At 36.0% G+C, this 18,443-nt stretch overlaps 1 protein-coding gene across 1 annotated transcript in view; it reads right to left on the bottom strand.

The window, feature by feature from the left end:
• OTOGL (otogelin like) overlaps nucleotides 1–18,443 on the bottom strand; it is a 164,975-nt gene that overhangs the window by 94,622 nt on the left and 51,910 nt on the right. The window contains exons 22-25 of the mRNA XM_025402598.1: nucleotides 16,401–16,453; nucleotides 14,636–14,798; nucleotides 4,150–4,257; nucleotides 3,254–3,392 (exon numbers count right to left, since the gene is read on the bottom strand). Coding sequence (XP_025258383.1) covers nucleotides 3,254–3,392; nucleotides 4,150–4,257; nucleotides 14,636–14,798; nucleotides 16,401–16,453 — 463 coding nt within the window. The remainder of the gene's footprint in view (nucleotides 1–3,253; nucleotides 3,393–4,149; nucleotides 4,258–14,635; nucleotides 14,799–16,400; nucleotides 16,454–18,443) is intronic.

Here is an 18,443-nt window from a genome sequence, read left to right as displayed (position 1 = left end):
ACAGGAAAATCCAATGACGTAAAACATAAGCAAGAACCTTGCTTAAGTTCAAAAAGCTACAGATTTTACTGTTCATTTTTTATTTAACAGAACTAATATAAAATGTAAGATAGTCTGTTTTCTTGACTTAGACTTAAATAACAGAATCACATACAAACCTCTAATAATATAGAAGTCATATCCAGAAAAAAATGCATTAATCATAGGTTAGTTTGCTGGAGGAAAAGATGTTATTTTGTTTATTCTTGTGAAACTTCTTTCTAAAGCTCACATTTTTCATTTAGAAATGTAAATCTGTGATCAGTAATGTCTAAAATTTGAGTATGCAGGTAATCCAAATGCATTCAATGTAAGAAATTTTAAGGATTTTATCAGATATATAAAGCCCGGAGTTTACCAATGCATATCATCAAAATAGCATTTCTAGAATTGAGCATAATATCTTTTTATTGTTATAACCATAAAAAATGTATAACCCAGTTATGGTTTAATGTGTTATATTTATATTCACCAAACCAAATTAATAACAATAAAAATGGCTAACATTTATTGAACACTCACTTTATATTAAACACTAAACACTATCTAAGCCTTTTGTATATGTTTATTTAATCCTCAGAAGTACTTTCACAGTTATTTTTCTCATTTTATAGATGAGGAAACAGAGGCACAGAACGTTTAAGAACTAACCCATTACCTATAAATAGTAAAAGTTAAGAATGAGTTAAAGAAATACCAAAATCTGGCAGAGATACAATGAAAAAAGAAAATTTCAGGCCAACATCCCTGATTAACATAGACACAAAAATCCTCAACAAAATACTAGCAAACTGAATCTAGCAGCACATCAAAAAGCTAACCCACCACAATCAAGTAGACTGTATTCCTGGAATGACAGGTTGGTCCAACATACACAAATCAATAAATGTGATTCATCACATAAACAGAACTAAAAACAAAAACCATGTGATCATCTTAACAGATGCAGGAAAAAGCTTTGAATAAATTCCGACATCCCTTCATATTAAAAATCCTCTAAAAGTTAGGCATCAGAGGAACATATCTCAAAACATTAACAGCCATCTACGACAAACCCACAGCCAACATCATTCCAAATGGGCAAAAGCTGGACCTAATCCCACTGAGAGTGGAACAAGACAAGGACGCCCACTCTCATCACTCTTATTCAACATAATACTGGAAGTCCTAGCCAAAGCAATCAGGCAAAAGAAAGAAATAAAAGGCATCCAAATAGGAAGAAGAAGCCAAAGTATCTCTCTTTACAGACAATATGATTCTACACCTGGAAAATCCCATAGCCTCTGTCCAAAGGCTCCTATAACTGATAAACAACTTCAGTAAAGTTTCAGGATACAAAACCAATGTACAAAACTCAGCAGCATTTCTATACACCAATAACGTTCAAGCTGAGAGTAAAATCAAGAACTGTAATTCCATTCACAATAGCCATATACACACAAAAAAATACCTAAGTATACAGCTAACCAGGAAAATGAAAGATCTCTACAACAGGAATTACAAAACACTGCTGAAAGAAATCAAGACGACACAAACAAATGGAAATATATTTTATGCTCATGGGTAGGAAGAACTGATATTGTTAAAATGGCCATACTTCCCAAAGCTATCTACAAATTCAATGCCATTCCTAAGCAAAAAGAACAAAGCTGGAAGCACCAAACTACCCAATTCCAAACTATACTACAAGACTACAACAACCAAAACAGCATGGTACTGGCACAAAAACAGACACAATGGAACAGGTTAGAGAACCTAAAAACATAGCCACATACCTACAACCATCTGATCTTTGACAAAGCCGACAATAATAAGCAATGAGGAAAGGACTCCCCATTCAATAAATGCAGCTGGGATAACCGGCTAGCCATATGCAGAAGATTGAAACTGGAACCTTTCCTTTCATTAAATACAAAAATCAGCCAAAGATGGATTATAGACTTAAAAGTAAGACCTAAGATCGTAAAAAACCTAGAAGAACACTTAGGGAATACTATTCTGGATGTAGGCCTTGTCAAAGATTTCATAACAAAGACACCTACAGCAATTGCAACAAAAACAAAAATTGACAAGTGGGGCCTAATTAAACTAAAGAGCTTCAGCACAGCCAAAGAAATGTCAACAAAGTAAACAGAAAAACTACAGAATGGGAGAAAATATTTGCAAATTATGCACCCTACACAGGCCTAATAACCAGAATCTATAAGGATCTTAAACAAATCAATAAGCACAAAACAACCCCCTTAGAAATGGGCAAAGGACATGAAGAGACACATCTCAAAAGAATACATACATGCAGCCAACAAGCATATGAAAAAATGCTCAACATCATTAATTATTAGAGAAATGCAAATCAAAACCATAATAAGGTATCATCTCATACCAGTCAAAATGGCTATTAATAAAAAGTCAAAAAAACAACAGATGTTGGCAAGGTTGTGAAGAAAAGGGAATGCTTACACACTGCTATGCACTGCCGGTGAGAATGTAAATTAGTTTAGCCACTGTAGAAAGCAGTGTGGCAATGTCTTTAAAAACTTAAAACAGAATTACCATTCAACCCAGCAATCCCACTATTGTGTATATACCCAAAGGAATATAAATCGTTCTACCGTAAAGACACATGCACGTGTACATTCATTGCAGCACTACTGACAATAGCAAAATCATGGAATCAACCTAAATGCCTATCAACAGTGGAATGGGTAAATAAAATATGGTACATATACACCATGGAATACTACATAGCCACAAGAAAGAAATGTCTTTTGCAGCAACATGGATGCAGCTGCAGACCATTATCCTAAGTGAATTAACACAGGAGCAGAAAACCAAATACCACATGTTCTCACTTATAAGAGGGAGCTAAACATTGGGTATATATGGACACAAATAGGGGAACTATAGACATTGGGACCTACTTAAGGGTGGAGGATGGGAGGAGGGTAAGGGTCAAAAAACTATCTATTGGGTACTGTGCTACTACCTGCATGATGAAATCATTTGTACACCAAACCCCAACAACATGTAATTTACCCACATTAACAAACCTTCAAGCATATTCCCAAACCTAAAATAAAAGTTGAAAAAAGATATAATTTTTTTATAGGTTTTATAAATAACACATGAATTCGATATATCAGGGAGCAGCATACTTGTTTTTTACATTAAATCTTTACACAAATGCAAATAAAAATGTGTAACTGTGACCTACCTTTATCAAAAAAACCTGGCAATCACTGATATAGTCATATTCTAGTCCATCAAAAGAATAATAATGCCGGTCCCCATACATTGTGCACACTGCTGGGCATGGATAATATGTGCAATTGAACATTCCTCGTCGACAAACGCTATTAAAAAATAACACCAGTTACCTTTCTAAAGAAACTTGACTCTAACTAGTGATTTCAAGTGACAGTAACTTTGGAATGTCTGTATTCAAGAGAACTCATGAGCCAATATCCCTTACGAATACTGCCAATTCATTCTGATACCACCTATTGCATTGACAAATTAGGCATACGTTTTTCACTTTGTTTAAATAAATTATCAGACACCAAAACCAAGCCTGGGAATTGTGCATTGGTCACACAGAAAGTAGACGACAGAATGAAAAACTGAACACAGGTCTGCTGGTAACTGACAGAGCACAATTCCATCTCCCATATTTGAGTACATTTAAATGCATTAGACATGACATTGCTCATGACTTTAGAATTTTTGTCCTTACTTTAGGGAAATTATATTTCAAATTTTATTTTATGGTATTCTTTTGACTTACCTTGACACTGAAAACCTTCCATTAAATACGGTCTTTTCCTTGCAACATTTAGCACTTTCTTATAAACATGAGATATTTTTTCCTATTAAAATTTTAGATTGTTGTATTTTACACTTTTCTTCTGGGCTGAACAAATATGCATAAAAATAATGGTACAGTTCCCTGCAGATAGTAACTGTCCACCTACTCCTGCAAGCCTTTAAATTATTTGCTCAGGCTTGATTTACTTTTTGCTGATGTCAGTCTCATTAAATAAATACTACAAGATGACTGAAATTAACACAATTACTTAGGAAAATATTCGTGAAATAAATGGATCTCCTTACCAGGTGTAACACGGTGTAGCAATCACTTCTCCTGAGAGATACTCCCAATCTTTCCAGATACATGGGCAGCTTTCAGGAACATAACACTTCCCTTTGTGTTCTGCCATTCTTCCAAATGAAGAATAAAATGCTATTTAGTATGAACTACAGATTTCAGTTTTAAAATATCAATAATCTTAGCATATTAACACTATCATCTATATTTATGAGAGCTGTCTAAGGCACTCTATCTAACCTATTGAGGAGTTGAATCCAGTCTTTCTCCTCACTTTTTCCACATAGTACTTTACACATCACAGTACTAAATGTCAGGCAAATGGCTAGATGTGATATGCTGACCTTTTTGCTATTCACTGAGTGTATGAAAAGAAGACAGAAGCCTAAATTTCTAATAAAGTGAGTCATTCTGAAAAAAAAAATTTATGGAGGAAGTGAGAGTCCCATTCTTCAATATCTGCTACTTAAAAGAGTCTGTAGGGCCTACAATTTTTTGATGAAATAGTAAATTATTAAATGGTTAACATTTTTGTTACAAGATGTAGAGAGTAATCGAAAGCTTCTTTCTGAGTGCTGAAAGTTGAAATCAGGAGAGTTTAACTTAGATGTGTGTGGAACTAAAAAACATTATATTAAGTGTTTCACATTATTTATTTAATGTGATAACTTTTTAATGTTGGTTTTCTTTCAAGTATTATTTTCTTCTTGAAAGATTATCCCCAAAATAGTGTCTGAAAATGTCTATGACTATAAAAGTTAAACTTATACAAATGTTATATTTTAATATATAATTTAAATATAAATACATAATTAAGTATAAAATTTTAATATAAAAATTGAATTAATCTCAGAAAAGAATTAATTTTGGTGTATTATCTAAATATGCGGTATGAAGATTAAATATATATTACATATAACATCAAATCCTTTAATATAAATATATATTTCAATATTCTTACAATTTTCTCTAAAAGTTTTAATAACTTAAAATAAGGATAAATAGTATAACAATAATTTTGTTAGTAATAAATTATAAATATAATAAATATATAAAATAACAATAAAGATAAAAATAACATTAAATTTGAAAATTAGTTGTCATTATTTATATAATTTGTTATTATGAATTAATCTATAATGTATTATTTAAATAATAACAAATAATAAATAAATAAAAATTAAAAGCTCATAAAATAGATAAGGTATAAAACTTTTTTTACATTTTGCTTTAAAATATAAAAATTTAAGATTATAAAAATTAACATGGAATTCAGGAACCCTGAATTCTTGCCTATTCTCTAAAATAGAAATAATTTCTCATGTTGTTTTAGCTCTCTGCTTTCTCTCTCATGGCTCTTCGTATACAGTACTGTAATTCCTTATGCAGTGTATATGCTGTCCACTAGACTTTCAGCTTCACTTGAGAGGACCATAAATATCTTAATGTTCGTGTCACACAATATGTAGCACATAGAAGACAACTGAAGAAACTTATTTATATAAATGATGGATTATCTCATTTAGATTTCTTTCTTTCAGACCAACAATGCCCTCGATTCTACAATCTCTCACCCTGGCCCTCCCAAACTTCTAGCCATGCACCCTGAGCTTTGAATTTTTCTTCTGCCTGGAAAATTCTTCTCCCATGTTCTGTCTGGCAAACTTATCACTTAAGACTCAATTCGATGCAATCTTTTATGTCCCCAGCTCCTTCACATACTCCCTATACTTAGCAATTTTATGAACCTTTATTGGAGGATTTATCACAATGAACTGTTAAGTACTTCATTAAATATTTTATAGTGATAATAAGAATAATAACAAAACTAATATTTTTTACTGCTTACTATAGCAAGGCACTATTCTAATCATTTTAACTATGCCACTAACTGATCTTATCCTAGTGACAATCCCCTAAGGTAGATTCTATCATTATCTAATAAATGTATTTTAGTACCCCCCATTCCTAAGGCTTAACACAATGCCTCAAACATTAGACCCTTCATAAACTCTAATTGTTCAGTTGTTTAAGTGAGGGAAACCTCACCAAAATGAACACAATTCTTATATCACCAGCCAAAGTCATGGTTTTAACTGGCTTTGCTAATTAATGACTGATGAGTTTTTCATAACTACTCAAGACTGGAAGAAGGAAAAGGAAAACTTTAAATCACTATAAATTATAGGTGTATTTCAGAGAGATTGCTAATTTGGTTCTAGACCACAGCAATAAAGTTAATATCACAATAAAGCAAGTCACACAGATTTTTTGGTTTCCTAGTACATACAAAAGTTATATTTACATTATAGTCTACTAATGTATAATAGCATTATATCTAAAAAATATACACACCTTAATTTAAAAATACTTTATTGCAAAAAAAAAAAAAAGTTAATGATCATCTGAGCCTTCAAGGAGCCATAATCTTTTTGCTAGAGGAGGGTTTTGCTTCAATGTTGATGGCTGCTGACTAATCAGAGTGGTGGTTGCTGAAGGCTGGGATATCTGTGGCAACTTCTTGAAATAAGACACAGTGAATTTTGCCACATTGATTGACTCTCCCTTTCACAAAAGATTTCTCTGTAGCATGCCATGCATTTGCTAGTGTTTTACCTAAAAATTTCTTTCAAAATTGGAGTCAGTCCTCTTAAACCCTACCACTGCTTTATCAACTAAGTTTATGCAATATTCTAAATGATTTATTATCATTCCAACAATGTTCACAGCATCTTCACCAAGTATAGATCACATGTCAAGAAAGCACTTTTTCAATTGTGATGTTAGGGTGTCAATTTTAGATCTTTCCTGCTTTCTCTTGAGGGCATTTAGTGCTATAAATTTCCCTCTACACACTGCTTTACATGTGTCCCAGAGATTCTGGTATGTTGTGTCTTTGTTCTCATTGGTTTCAAAGAACATCTTTATTTCTGCCTTCATTTCGTTATGTACCCAGTAGTCATTCAGGAGCAGGCTGTTCAGTTTCCATGTAATTGAACAGTTTTGAATGAGTTTCTTAATCCCGAGTTCTAGTTTGATTGCACTGTGGTCTGAGAGACAGTTTGTTATAATTTCTGTTCTTTTACATTTGGTGAGTGCTTTACTTCCAACTATGTGGTCAGTTCTGGAATAAATGCGATGTGGTGCTGAGAAGAATGTGTATTCTGTTGATTTGGGGTGGAGAGTTCTGTAAATGTGTATTAGGTCCACTTGGTGCAGAGGTGAATTATATTCCCAGATATCCTTTTTAACTTTCTGTCTCATTGATCTGTCTAATGTTGACAGTGGGATGTTAAAGTCTCTAATTATTATTGTGTGGGAGTCTAAGTCTCTTTGGGACTTGTTTTATGAATCTGGATGCTCCTGTATTGGGTGCATATATATTTAGGATAGTTAGCTCTTCTTGTTGAATTGATCCCTTTACCATTATTTAATAGCCTTATTTTTCTATTTTTTATTTGTTGGTTTAAAGTCTGTTTTATCAGAGAAAAGGATTGCAACTCCTGCCTTTTTTTGTTTTCCATTTGCATGGTAGCTCTTCCTCTATCCCTTTAATTTGAGCCTATGTGTGTCTCTGAACGTGAGATGTGTCTCCTGAATACAGCACACTGATGGGTCTTGACTCTTTATCCAATTTGCCAGTCTGTGTCTTTTAATTGGGCATTTAGCCCATTTACATTTAAGGTTAATATTGTTATGTGTGAATTTGATCCTGTCATTATGATGTTAGCTGGTTATTTTGCTCGTTAGTTACAATTGAAAGAATTAGAAAAGCAAGAGCAAACACATTCAAAAGTTAGGAGAAGACAAGAAATAACTAAGATCAGAACCAGAACTGAAGGAGATAGAGACACAAAAAACCCTTCAAAAAATCAATTAATCCAGGAGCTGGTTTTTTGAAAAGATCAACAAAATTGATAGATGCTAGCAAGACTAATATAGAAGAAAAGAGAGAAGAATCAAATAGATGCAATAAAAAATGATAAAGGGGATATCACCACTGACCCCACAGAAATACAAACTACCATCAGAGAATGCCATAAACACCTCTACGCAAATAAACTAGAAAATCTAGAAGAAATGGATAAATTCCTGGACACATACACCCTCCCAAGACTAAACCATGAAGAAGTTGAATCCCTGAATAGACCAATAACAGGCAATAATTGAGGCAATAATTAATAGCCTACCAATCAAAAAAAGTCCAGGACCAGACGGATTCACAGTCAAATTCTACCAGAGGTACAAGGAGGAGCTGGTACCATTCCTTCTGAAACTATTCCAATCAGTAGAAAAAGAGGGAATCCTCCCTAACTCATTTTATGAGGCCAACGTCATCCTGATACCAAAGCCTGGCAGAGACACAACAAAAAAAGAGAATTTTAGACCAATATCCCTGATGAATATTGATGCAGAAATCCTCAATAAAATACTGGCAAACCAAATCCAGCAGCACATCAAAAAGCTTATCCACCATGATCAAATGGACTTCATCCCTGGGATGCAAGGCTAGTTCAACATATGCAAATCAATAAACATAATCCAACATATAAACAGAACCAAAGACAAAAACCACATGAGTATCTCAATAGATGCAGAAAAGGCCTTTGACAAAATTCAACAGCCTTCATGCTAAAAATTCTCAAAAACTTAGGTATTGATGGGACATATCTCAAAATAATAAGAGCTATTTATGACAAACCCACAGCCAATATCATACTGAATGGGCAAAAACTGGAAGCATTCCCTTTGAAAACTGGCACAAGACAGGGATGCCCTCTCTTACCACTCCTATTCAACATAGTGTTGGAAGTTCTGGCCAGGACAATCAGGCAGGAGAAAGAAATAAAGGGTATTCAATTAGGAAAAGAGGAAGTCAAATTGTCCCTGTTCGCAGATGACATGATTGTATATTTAGAAAACCCCATTGTCTCAGCCCAAAATCTCAAGCTGATAAGCAACTTCAGCAAAGTCTCAGGATACAAAATCAATGTGCAAAAATCACAAGCATTCTTATATGCCAATAACAGACAAACAGAAAGCCAAATCATGAGTGAAATCCCATTCACAATTGCTTCAAAGAGAATAAAATACCTAGGAATCCAACTTACAAGGGATGTAAAGGACCTCTTCAAGGAGAACTACAAACCACTGCTCAGTGAAATAAAAGAGGACACAAACAAATGGAAGAACATACCATGCTCATGGATAGGAAGAATCAATATTGTGAAAATGGCCATACTGCCCAAGGTAATTTATAGATTCAATGCCATCCCCATCAAGCTACCAATTACTTTTTTCACAGAATTGGAAAAACTTACTTTAAAGATCACACGGAACCAAAAAAGAACCCACATTGCCAAGACAATCCTAAGCCAAAAGAACAAAGCTGGAGGCATCACGCTACCTGACTTATATACATATATACTATACTACAAGGCTACAGTAACCAAAACAGCATGGTACTGGTACCAAAACAGAGATATAGACCAATGGAACAGAACAGAGCCCTCAGAAATAATACCACACATCTAAAACCATCTCATCTTTGACAAACCTGAGAAAAACAAGAAATGGGGAAAGGATTCCCTATTTAATAAATGCTGCAGGCCAAATTGGCTAGCCATATGTAGAAAGCTGAAACTGGATCTCTTCCTTACACCTTATACAAAAATTAATTAAAGATGGATTAAAGACTTACATGTCAGACCTAAAAACCATAAAAACCCTAGAAGAAAACCTAGGCAATACCATTCAGGACACAGGCATGGGCAAGGACTTCATGTCTAAAACACCAAAAGCAGTGACAACAAAAGCCAAAATTGACAAATGGGATCTAATTAAACTAAAGAGTTTCTGCACAGTAAAAGAAACTACCATCAGAGTGAACAGGCAACCTACAGAATGGGAGAAAATTTTTGCAATCTACTCATCTGACAAAGGGCTAATATCCAGAATCTCCAAAGAACTCAAACAAATTTACAAGAAAAAAACAAACAATCCCATCAAAAATGGGCAAAGGATATGAAAAGACACTTCTCTTATGCAGCCAACAGACACAACAGAAAAAATGCTCATCATCACTGGCCATCAAAGAAATGCAAATCAAAATCACAATGAGACACCATCTCACATCAGTTAGAACGGTGATCATTAAAAAGTCAGGAAACAGCAGGTGCTGGAAAGGATGTGGAGAAATAGGAACACTTTTACACTGTTGGTGGGACTGTAAACTGGTTTAACCATTGTGGAAGACAGTGTGGCAATTCCTCAAGGATCTAGAACTAGAAATACCATTTGACCCAACCATCCCATTACTGGGTATATACCCAAAGGATTATAAATCATGCTGCTATAAAGACACATGCACACGTAGGTTTATTGCAGCACTATTCACAATAGCAAAGACTTGGAACCAACCCAAATATCCATCAATGATAGACTGAATTAAGAAAATGTGGCACATATACACCAGGGAATACTATGCAGCCATAAAAAAGGATGAGTTCATGTCCTTTGTAGGGACGTGGATGAAGCTGGAAACCATAATTCACAGCAAACTATTGCAGGGACAAAAAACCAAACACTGCATGTTCTCACTCATAGGTGGGAATTGAACAATGAGAACACTTGGACACAGGAAGGGGAACATCACACACCAGGGCCTGTCATGGGGTGGGGGGAGGCGGGAGGGATAGCATTAGGAGATATACCTAATGTAAATGATAAGTTAATGGGTGCAGCACACCAACATGGCACCTGTATACATATGTATCAAACCTGCACGTTGTGCACATGTACCCTAGGACTTATAATAATAAAAATAAAGAAACCACTTTTTTTGTTCATCTATAAGAAGTAACTCCTCATGCATTCAAGTTTTATCATGAGATTGAAGCAAATCAGTGATATCTTCAGGCTTCACTTCTAATTCTAGTTCTCTTGCTATTTCCTTCGCATCTGTAGTTACTTCCTCCACTGACGTCTTAAAACCCTCAAAGTCATCCATGAGGGTTGGAATAAACTTTTTCAAACTCCTGTTCATGTTGATATTTTGACCTCTGCGCAGGAATCACTAATGTTCTTAATGGTATTTAAAATAGCGAATACTCTCTAAAATATTTTCAATTTTCTTTTCCCAGATCCATCAGAGAAATCACTATCTATGGCAGGTATAGCCCCGTGAAATGTATTTCCTAAATAATAAGACTTTAAAGTTGAAATTACTACTTAATCAATGGCTGCAGAATAAATGTGTTAGCAAGCATGGAAACAACATTAATATATCATTCTGTATCTCCACTGGAGCTCCCAGGTACCAGGTGCGCTGACAATAAGCAGTAATATTTTAAAAGGAATCTTTTTTCTAGGCATCAGGTCTCAACAGTGGGTTCAAAATATTCAGTAAACCATGCTGTAAATAGACGTGCTGCCATCCAGGCTTTGTTTTCCCATTTACAAGAGCATAGGTAGGGTAGACTTAGCATAATTCTTAAGGGCCCTAGGATTTTTTGAATGGTAAATGAGCATTGGCTTCAACTTAAAGTCACCAGCTGCCCTAGCCCCTAACAAGAGAGTCAGCCTGTCCGTGGAAGCTTTGAAGCCAAGCATTGCCTTCTCTCTAGCTGTGAAAGTCCTAGATGGCACTTTACTCCTATATAAATCTGTTTCATCTACATTGGAAATCTATTGTTTAGTGTAGTCACCTTCATCAATTATCTTAGTTCCATCTTCTGGATAACTTGCTGCAGCTTCTCCATCAGCACTTGCACTTCTATGTTATGGAGATAGTTTCTTTTCTTAAACTCCATGAGCCAACCTCTGCTGACTTCAAACTTTTCTTCTGCAGCTTTGTCATCTCTCTCAACCATTAGAGAATTGAAAAAAGTTAAAGCCTTGTTCTGGATTAAGCCTTTGCAGAAGGGAACGTTGCAGCTGATTCGATCTATCCAGACTACTAAAACTTTCTTCATATCAGCTAGCTGCTTTGCTTTCTTACCATGTGTGGGTTCACTGGAGCAGCAGCACTTTTCATTTCTTTCGCGAACTTTTCCTTTGCATTCACAATTTGGCTGTTGCAAAAGAACTAGCTTGTAGCCTATCTCAGCTTTCAATATACCTTCCTCACTAAATCTAATCATTTCTAGCTTTTGATTTATGGTGACATATGTGTGACTCTTCCTTTCCCTTGAACTTTTGGTGACTATTACAGAGTTATTAACCAGCCTACTTTCAGTATTGTGTCTCAGGGAATAGAGAGACCTGAGAAGAGGGAAAGAGATGGTGGAAGGGCCTATACATGGAGCAATCGAAACACATATAACATTCATCAATTAATTTTTCCATCTTATATGGGCACCGTTTGTGGCACCCTGAAATGATTACATGATAATCAAAGTTCACTGTTTACGAATTACCATAACAGATATAATAATAATGAAAAAGTTCTGAAATACTGCAAAAATTACCAAAATGAGACACAGAGACACCAAGTAAGCACATGCTATTGGAAAATGGCACCAACAGACTTGCTTGAAGCAAGATAGCCACAAACCTTCAATTTGTAAAAAATGTAACACCTGTGAAGTGCAATAAAGCAAAACACAATGAAACAAAGGTATGCCTGTATCTGCTTTAAGCAGGTTTGGGCAGTGGGATCGGAAATAAACATTTCCTGAGCACTTACTATATAACTGGTGTGCAGCACATACTCAGTCATCCAACAAGTAAATATATTGTTATATCCATTTTAAAAAGAGAAACTTGAGATTTCAAGTGGTTAAGTAACTTGCTGTAAGGTGCTTCAGCTTACAAGGAGGGCCAGCATAGAAGCTATTTCTATCTGACTTTTCCTCTATACTACTTTCCATTTCTTCAATCCATAGTGATTTCTCAATTAGGGTTATGTGGTCCTTTTATAGTCACTAAACTGCTGGCACTGTTAGGAGCCACATGAAATAAGTCACACTGGACTGTTGTGCCAAAATGAGCCAGACAAGGTCACACAGAAGACATGGCAAATCATATTACCAAAAACAACGTTGTAAGAGAAAGCTATCTTAATGAAATATTTCCAAATCTATCAGAGGCCTCTAAGTCAATTCTAACCACATTTATTTCAATACAATCAGAGAAGGTAGGAGGAAATCTCCTTAACATTTTATAATGAGATTTAGCCAGTAAATAAATCATTGTCCAACTAAACGTCAAAGGTGACAGTAAATACATTTTAAAAGATAATATCTTAAGCACAGCATATAAAACAAAATTAGGATATGGCTTTAATTAGTCATGCATTCCTAAGAGTCACAATCAAATCAAATAAATCAAGCAATGTTGTGGGTTTTAATTATTCTACCATAATAAAGATTTTATTTCCCTTCTCGTTTTTACTAAAATGTCTTCTTTGTTTATCTGCTCTTTGGCCTAATTTCTACCTGTCTTTATTCTCCCAGCCATGGGCACTTGTTCTTTTGTGACCTTCTTTTCTCTACCTGCTATGTCCTTTCTTTCTAAAGAGATTAATGCCAGTCCCAAGTTACTTGGCTCCTCAAACTCTTCCAGATGGGGGCCATTTAGACAAACGCAACTCTCCTGGGAAACAAACCACAAGACCTTGCTCTTCTTTGCTCCTGGTTTATATGAGCTGATCCCAAGAATCCCTTTGTGTGAACATGTTCATTGAGGAAGAATGGGTGACCTGTTTGCCTTAGATGGCACTCCCTCTGCACGGCCTCTATTTCATTACCAGAAGAGGGAGGGCCAGGGATGCCCGATTATATGTGTCCCTGTGAGGAAGCCAATAGCCACCAGATTCTGTGTTTGTCTTTCACGCATACTAGGCATTGCTGCGATGGAAGAATATTTATGAAGATAAGAGTAAGATATGCTGCCACAAAATAGTGGCTCATATTTATTAAACACACACACACACACACACACACACACACACTCCACATATCACAATGCCTAACTGAGGCTTAAAAGGAACTTGCAGAAAAATCACTCCACTAACAGTGTCAGAGCTGGGATTTGAGCAGTGGTGTGTCTGAAGCCAGAGCTCCCACTGTTACCCACTGCCCTTTGTAGCCTCAATACACTATTTTCTTCAAGATAAAACAGTTGGCATCGCTATTACAACTTCACATCAACACCAGTAACTGCACAACAGAATGTTTACAAATGCACTTGAAGAGTGTTTTGAATGAAGAGTGATTAACTGTGTCACTTTCTCAAAATTGCAGTTTCATCAGGGGAGAAATTCCAGCTTCATCCAGAAATGAGTTTGCTCCTCAATTCAGTGTATTCCATTAATAATATTTCACAATATTACATGAGCCAAGCAAAATAATTACAATAGTCTTCTAGCTACCAACCCAGTTAACCACTAGTCAGAACAACAATTCTGGCTATTTCTGTAAAGAATTTTTCAGGAGATCTTGTGCTTTCAGGCCAATCCTGAATGTTCTGTATTATGAAGAAGAGGCTTACCCTGGAGCACAAACACAGCCACTTATACAAGGTGAGGACGGGGCGCAGGTGAAGTTCATGGCTAGGTTTGCACATGTAGTCTCACAATTAACACCACCAGCTGGTAATTCAGGGTCAGGAAATCTGCAGTTGAAATACTCTTTTCCCTCTGGGCAGATGTGAACTTCAGATGTAAGCACAGACAAAATGTCCTTAACTTGTATCTGCTCCATAGACAAATAATCATATTGGCATGCACTCATCATCAAAACAAAATTCACCATACAATATTTTACCAATTATTAATAGATGATGCTCTTACTCCATGATTTTTAAGGAGCTTGAAAATATCCCCTAGCCAGATTCCCTTTAGTCACAAAATAGGTTTATTCTAAGCCTATTTTGAGTTTGAGAATGTTAGCTGCCTTCCATAAGACAGTAACTAACTAGAATACAATTTTTGAAGTCAAAAAAGGATATTTTTATTAATTCATACACATATTATCAATTTTTCAGCATATGTTATCAATTTTTAAGCATAATGTAAAAGCATTGTGGCTTTTACAAAGCTACAATGAACACATGATTATTCTAAATCTCGCTTCACCTCGAGTCATTGTTTGTATCAGTTTGTATCACTCTACCACAGAAGTGCAGAAGTAGACATAATTACAGTCAGGACAGGGGCTCCATATTCTTCCAGAAAGCTTTTGGGCTCTTAGAGATCAAATAAATTTCCTCAAGTGGGGCCAGAGGGATCAAATCCTGTGGGTTCCTCTGTGAGAAGGCTAGCCACCTGGGCTTCCCTTCATTGACCCGGAGTCACTCTGAATCAAATGGGGCAGAGTCAGGATGGCCCTGTAGCTACTGAATGTGTGTGGTCCATAAACATATCTTGTAAAGAAGCCCTAGGCTTGTCTGAATCCCTTGTAAAGTAAATTCAGGGCATGTAATTCAAAGCTCTCTAATAATAATATATACCAGGCCATTCAAGTACATAACAAAGCAATAATAGCTCACAATTACTTTTATCAGCCTACACTCTTCCTGCCCATTAAAATCTATGAAAGCAAGTGTTGTTTTATTATGTGCCTAGAATTTGCCCACAGTAACTGAGAATTTGAGGCTCTTTATATGATGAAAATAAATAATACATACGGTCCTAATATATAAGATCTTAGGAAAGATATTTAAAATGACATTCTGAAGGGGTAACAGGGAATGTCATTTTACATGCCATGTTAAATTTATTGCTACTAGTCCCAGAGCCTTGCTACTCATAATGCAGTCCAGGAACCAGAAGTATTAATGTTATTTTGGCCACTGATAGAACTGTAGAATCTCAGGTATCACCCCTGATCTAATGAATCAGAATCTACATTTTAACAAGATCCCCACATGTGCACACTAAAATCTGAGAAGTGATGGTCTAGAATAGAGTCTCCCAATTTCTGTCCCACAAATCAGTAACAATAGTTGCCTAGATACATATCCCTAAAGTCCTTGGGATGCCTGAGGTGGTCCTGCGGCAGGCAGCATCTAGGCAGCATCCCTGGGTTGATCTGCTCTGCCCCTGAGCTGACTTATATGTTCAACCCAGACTGCCCTAAAATTATAATTTTCAATGTGGAAAAAGTTGGGAAGCACTGGAACACCATGTTGAAGAACATTCCCAAGGCTATAGCCATGCACATTGGGAAGGAGAGGTGACTGATAACTTCTGCCAGGAGTGGAGGCGGTATCAGAGCTGCATCCTCCTTCAAGAAAACGTCTTTTAACATCTTACCAGCAGAGGGCGTTGCTAATTCATCACATTTCACGGTCCCATTTGAACACTGGCTAGAAGTAAATAAATAGTTAATTTATGGAACCAAATCTGTTTTGTTTTGTTTTTTTCCTGAATTTCAACAACAATCTAATATACAAGAATTGATTGAGTACATTATACAAATGCAATCTTTCCCACAGAATTTTTTACAAGCTATTGGGTTAGGTCTGATTTCAGGAGCACGCTATTTCAACACAACACTTTTTATCAAACACCTGTAAGTGTGGAGCACTGGGATAGGCATGGGAGATACGAACACCAAAATTCATAGTCTTTAACATAACTTGTCTTGTAGGAGGGGAAGATACACAAATAAATAATGTATGCAGTGTGACACATGCAATATAGAAATATGTTAAGAGATAGAAGTAAAACAAAGAAAAAATGTTTTTAAAGTCTGTTGTCAACCAACAACAGGGAATCAAAAGAAGTAAAGTCTGAACAGTTTTGAAGAGTGGATGGATGTTATGGCACACCTAAGGTAGGAAGGCTATAACGCTCAGTGGAAACACATAAACCATGAAGAAGTAAAGCCACATTCTACATAGCAAAGTGCAATGCAGGAAGGGACAGGTTGTGAGAATGTCAAAAGAGGCAGAGGTTAGCTCCTAGAAGATGCTAAGATTTTACCACGAGGTGAGCCATTGAAGACCTTAAGCAGAAAAGTGATATGGTTGCTTTGAATCATTTTAGCAGCAGCATTGAAGATAGGGTGGAGTCATAGCTTCCTTGCAATTTACATTCTAAAGTCAGGGTAGAAGCCAAGAGCCGCATATAGGAAAAATTAACCTTGAAAATCCCTGAAGAAGATAACATGATAGGAAATAACACATCAGTTCTCAATAACTCCAATACAGTTTTTCTTTCAGCTTTGGACCAGATCATATGTTCTATATTTAAGCCCAGATGAAGAAGCTGACGCACATATACAGTCCACATCACATGAAAAATATGCTATGCATAGTTGAACACTAGAATGACATTCAGAGGTGTGATTCACCACTGAGTGAGTCACCTCTGATTGAATTTGCTCACACTTTGGCACAGAGGAACTGAGACAGACAGGTCTCAGATCACACATCCAGGTCTTCCATATCATACTTATTCTGGGACAAAGGCTTTTAAAAAGGAATGGCTAACAAAGTCACTATATTAAGTGAATTTTGATTTTTTTTTCATTGAGGAGAGATGGTTACTTTGTTTTTGCTAAGTTTACATACATTAATTGTGTTAAATCCAAAAAGACATGACACCTCGGCAGAATGAAAGAGGGGAAAAACTAGAGGCAAGAACACCAGAGAGGAAGGTCCAGGGAAGAGAGAGTGAGACACACTGATTGCTAAAGCAGTGATGATGGAAAGGAAGAAATGGCTTTTGACTATGCGTAGAAAGTAAAACCAAGTAAAATCTAAAGTTGCTGGGTATTTACTGATTAGGTGTTTTGAGCAGGAGGAAAGAGTCGAAAATGATTCCTGGAGCTCTGCCTTGGAAAACTGTGACTAGCAGTACTGCCTACCACAGAAAGATCCAAAAGCTAGTTGCCATTGTGTCTTGATGTGGAGAGGAAAAGAGGTGGAGATAAAGATAAAGGTAAACTGAACATAATCAATATTCTGTTGTGAATACAAAAATCAGCTGCAGAGCAATCAGGCAGGAGATAAGCACTGCAGAGCCAGGTTGCCTGGGACTAACTCCCAGCTTTAGTGTCAGGGTCCTTAGCCACCTGTATCCCATTCTCCTCACCTGTAAATCAGGATAAAGCAACATTGCCTATCTCTTAGGGTTATGGTGATGAGTAAGTATTTTAATAATAAATATTAAACATTTAGAATGGTGCCAGCACAAAAGAAGGTACACAGTAATTGTTAGATATTATTATTATTATTGTTATTATCTACTGTCTATTATTATCTGTAGGCACCAATGGGGCAACTAAAAAGGGGAGGTTAGGAATTATATGTAAGTATGGACTGCTGCATGGACACGCCTAGATTTTCAACA

The sequence above is a fragment of the Theropithecus gelada genome, chromosome 11 (assembly GCF_003255815.1).
Source record: "Theropithecus gelada isolate Dixy chromosome 11, Tgel_1.0, whole genome shotgun sequence".
In the NCBI taxonomy this organism is placed as follows: domain Eukaryota; kingdom Metazoa; phylum Chordata; class Mammalia; order Primates; family Cercopithecidae; genus Theropithecus; species Theropithecus gelada.
Note: the sequence above shows the minus strand (reverse complement) of the source record. Positions and strands in the feature narration are given on the sequence as shown.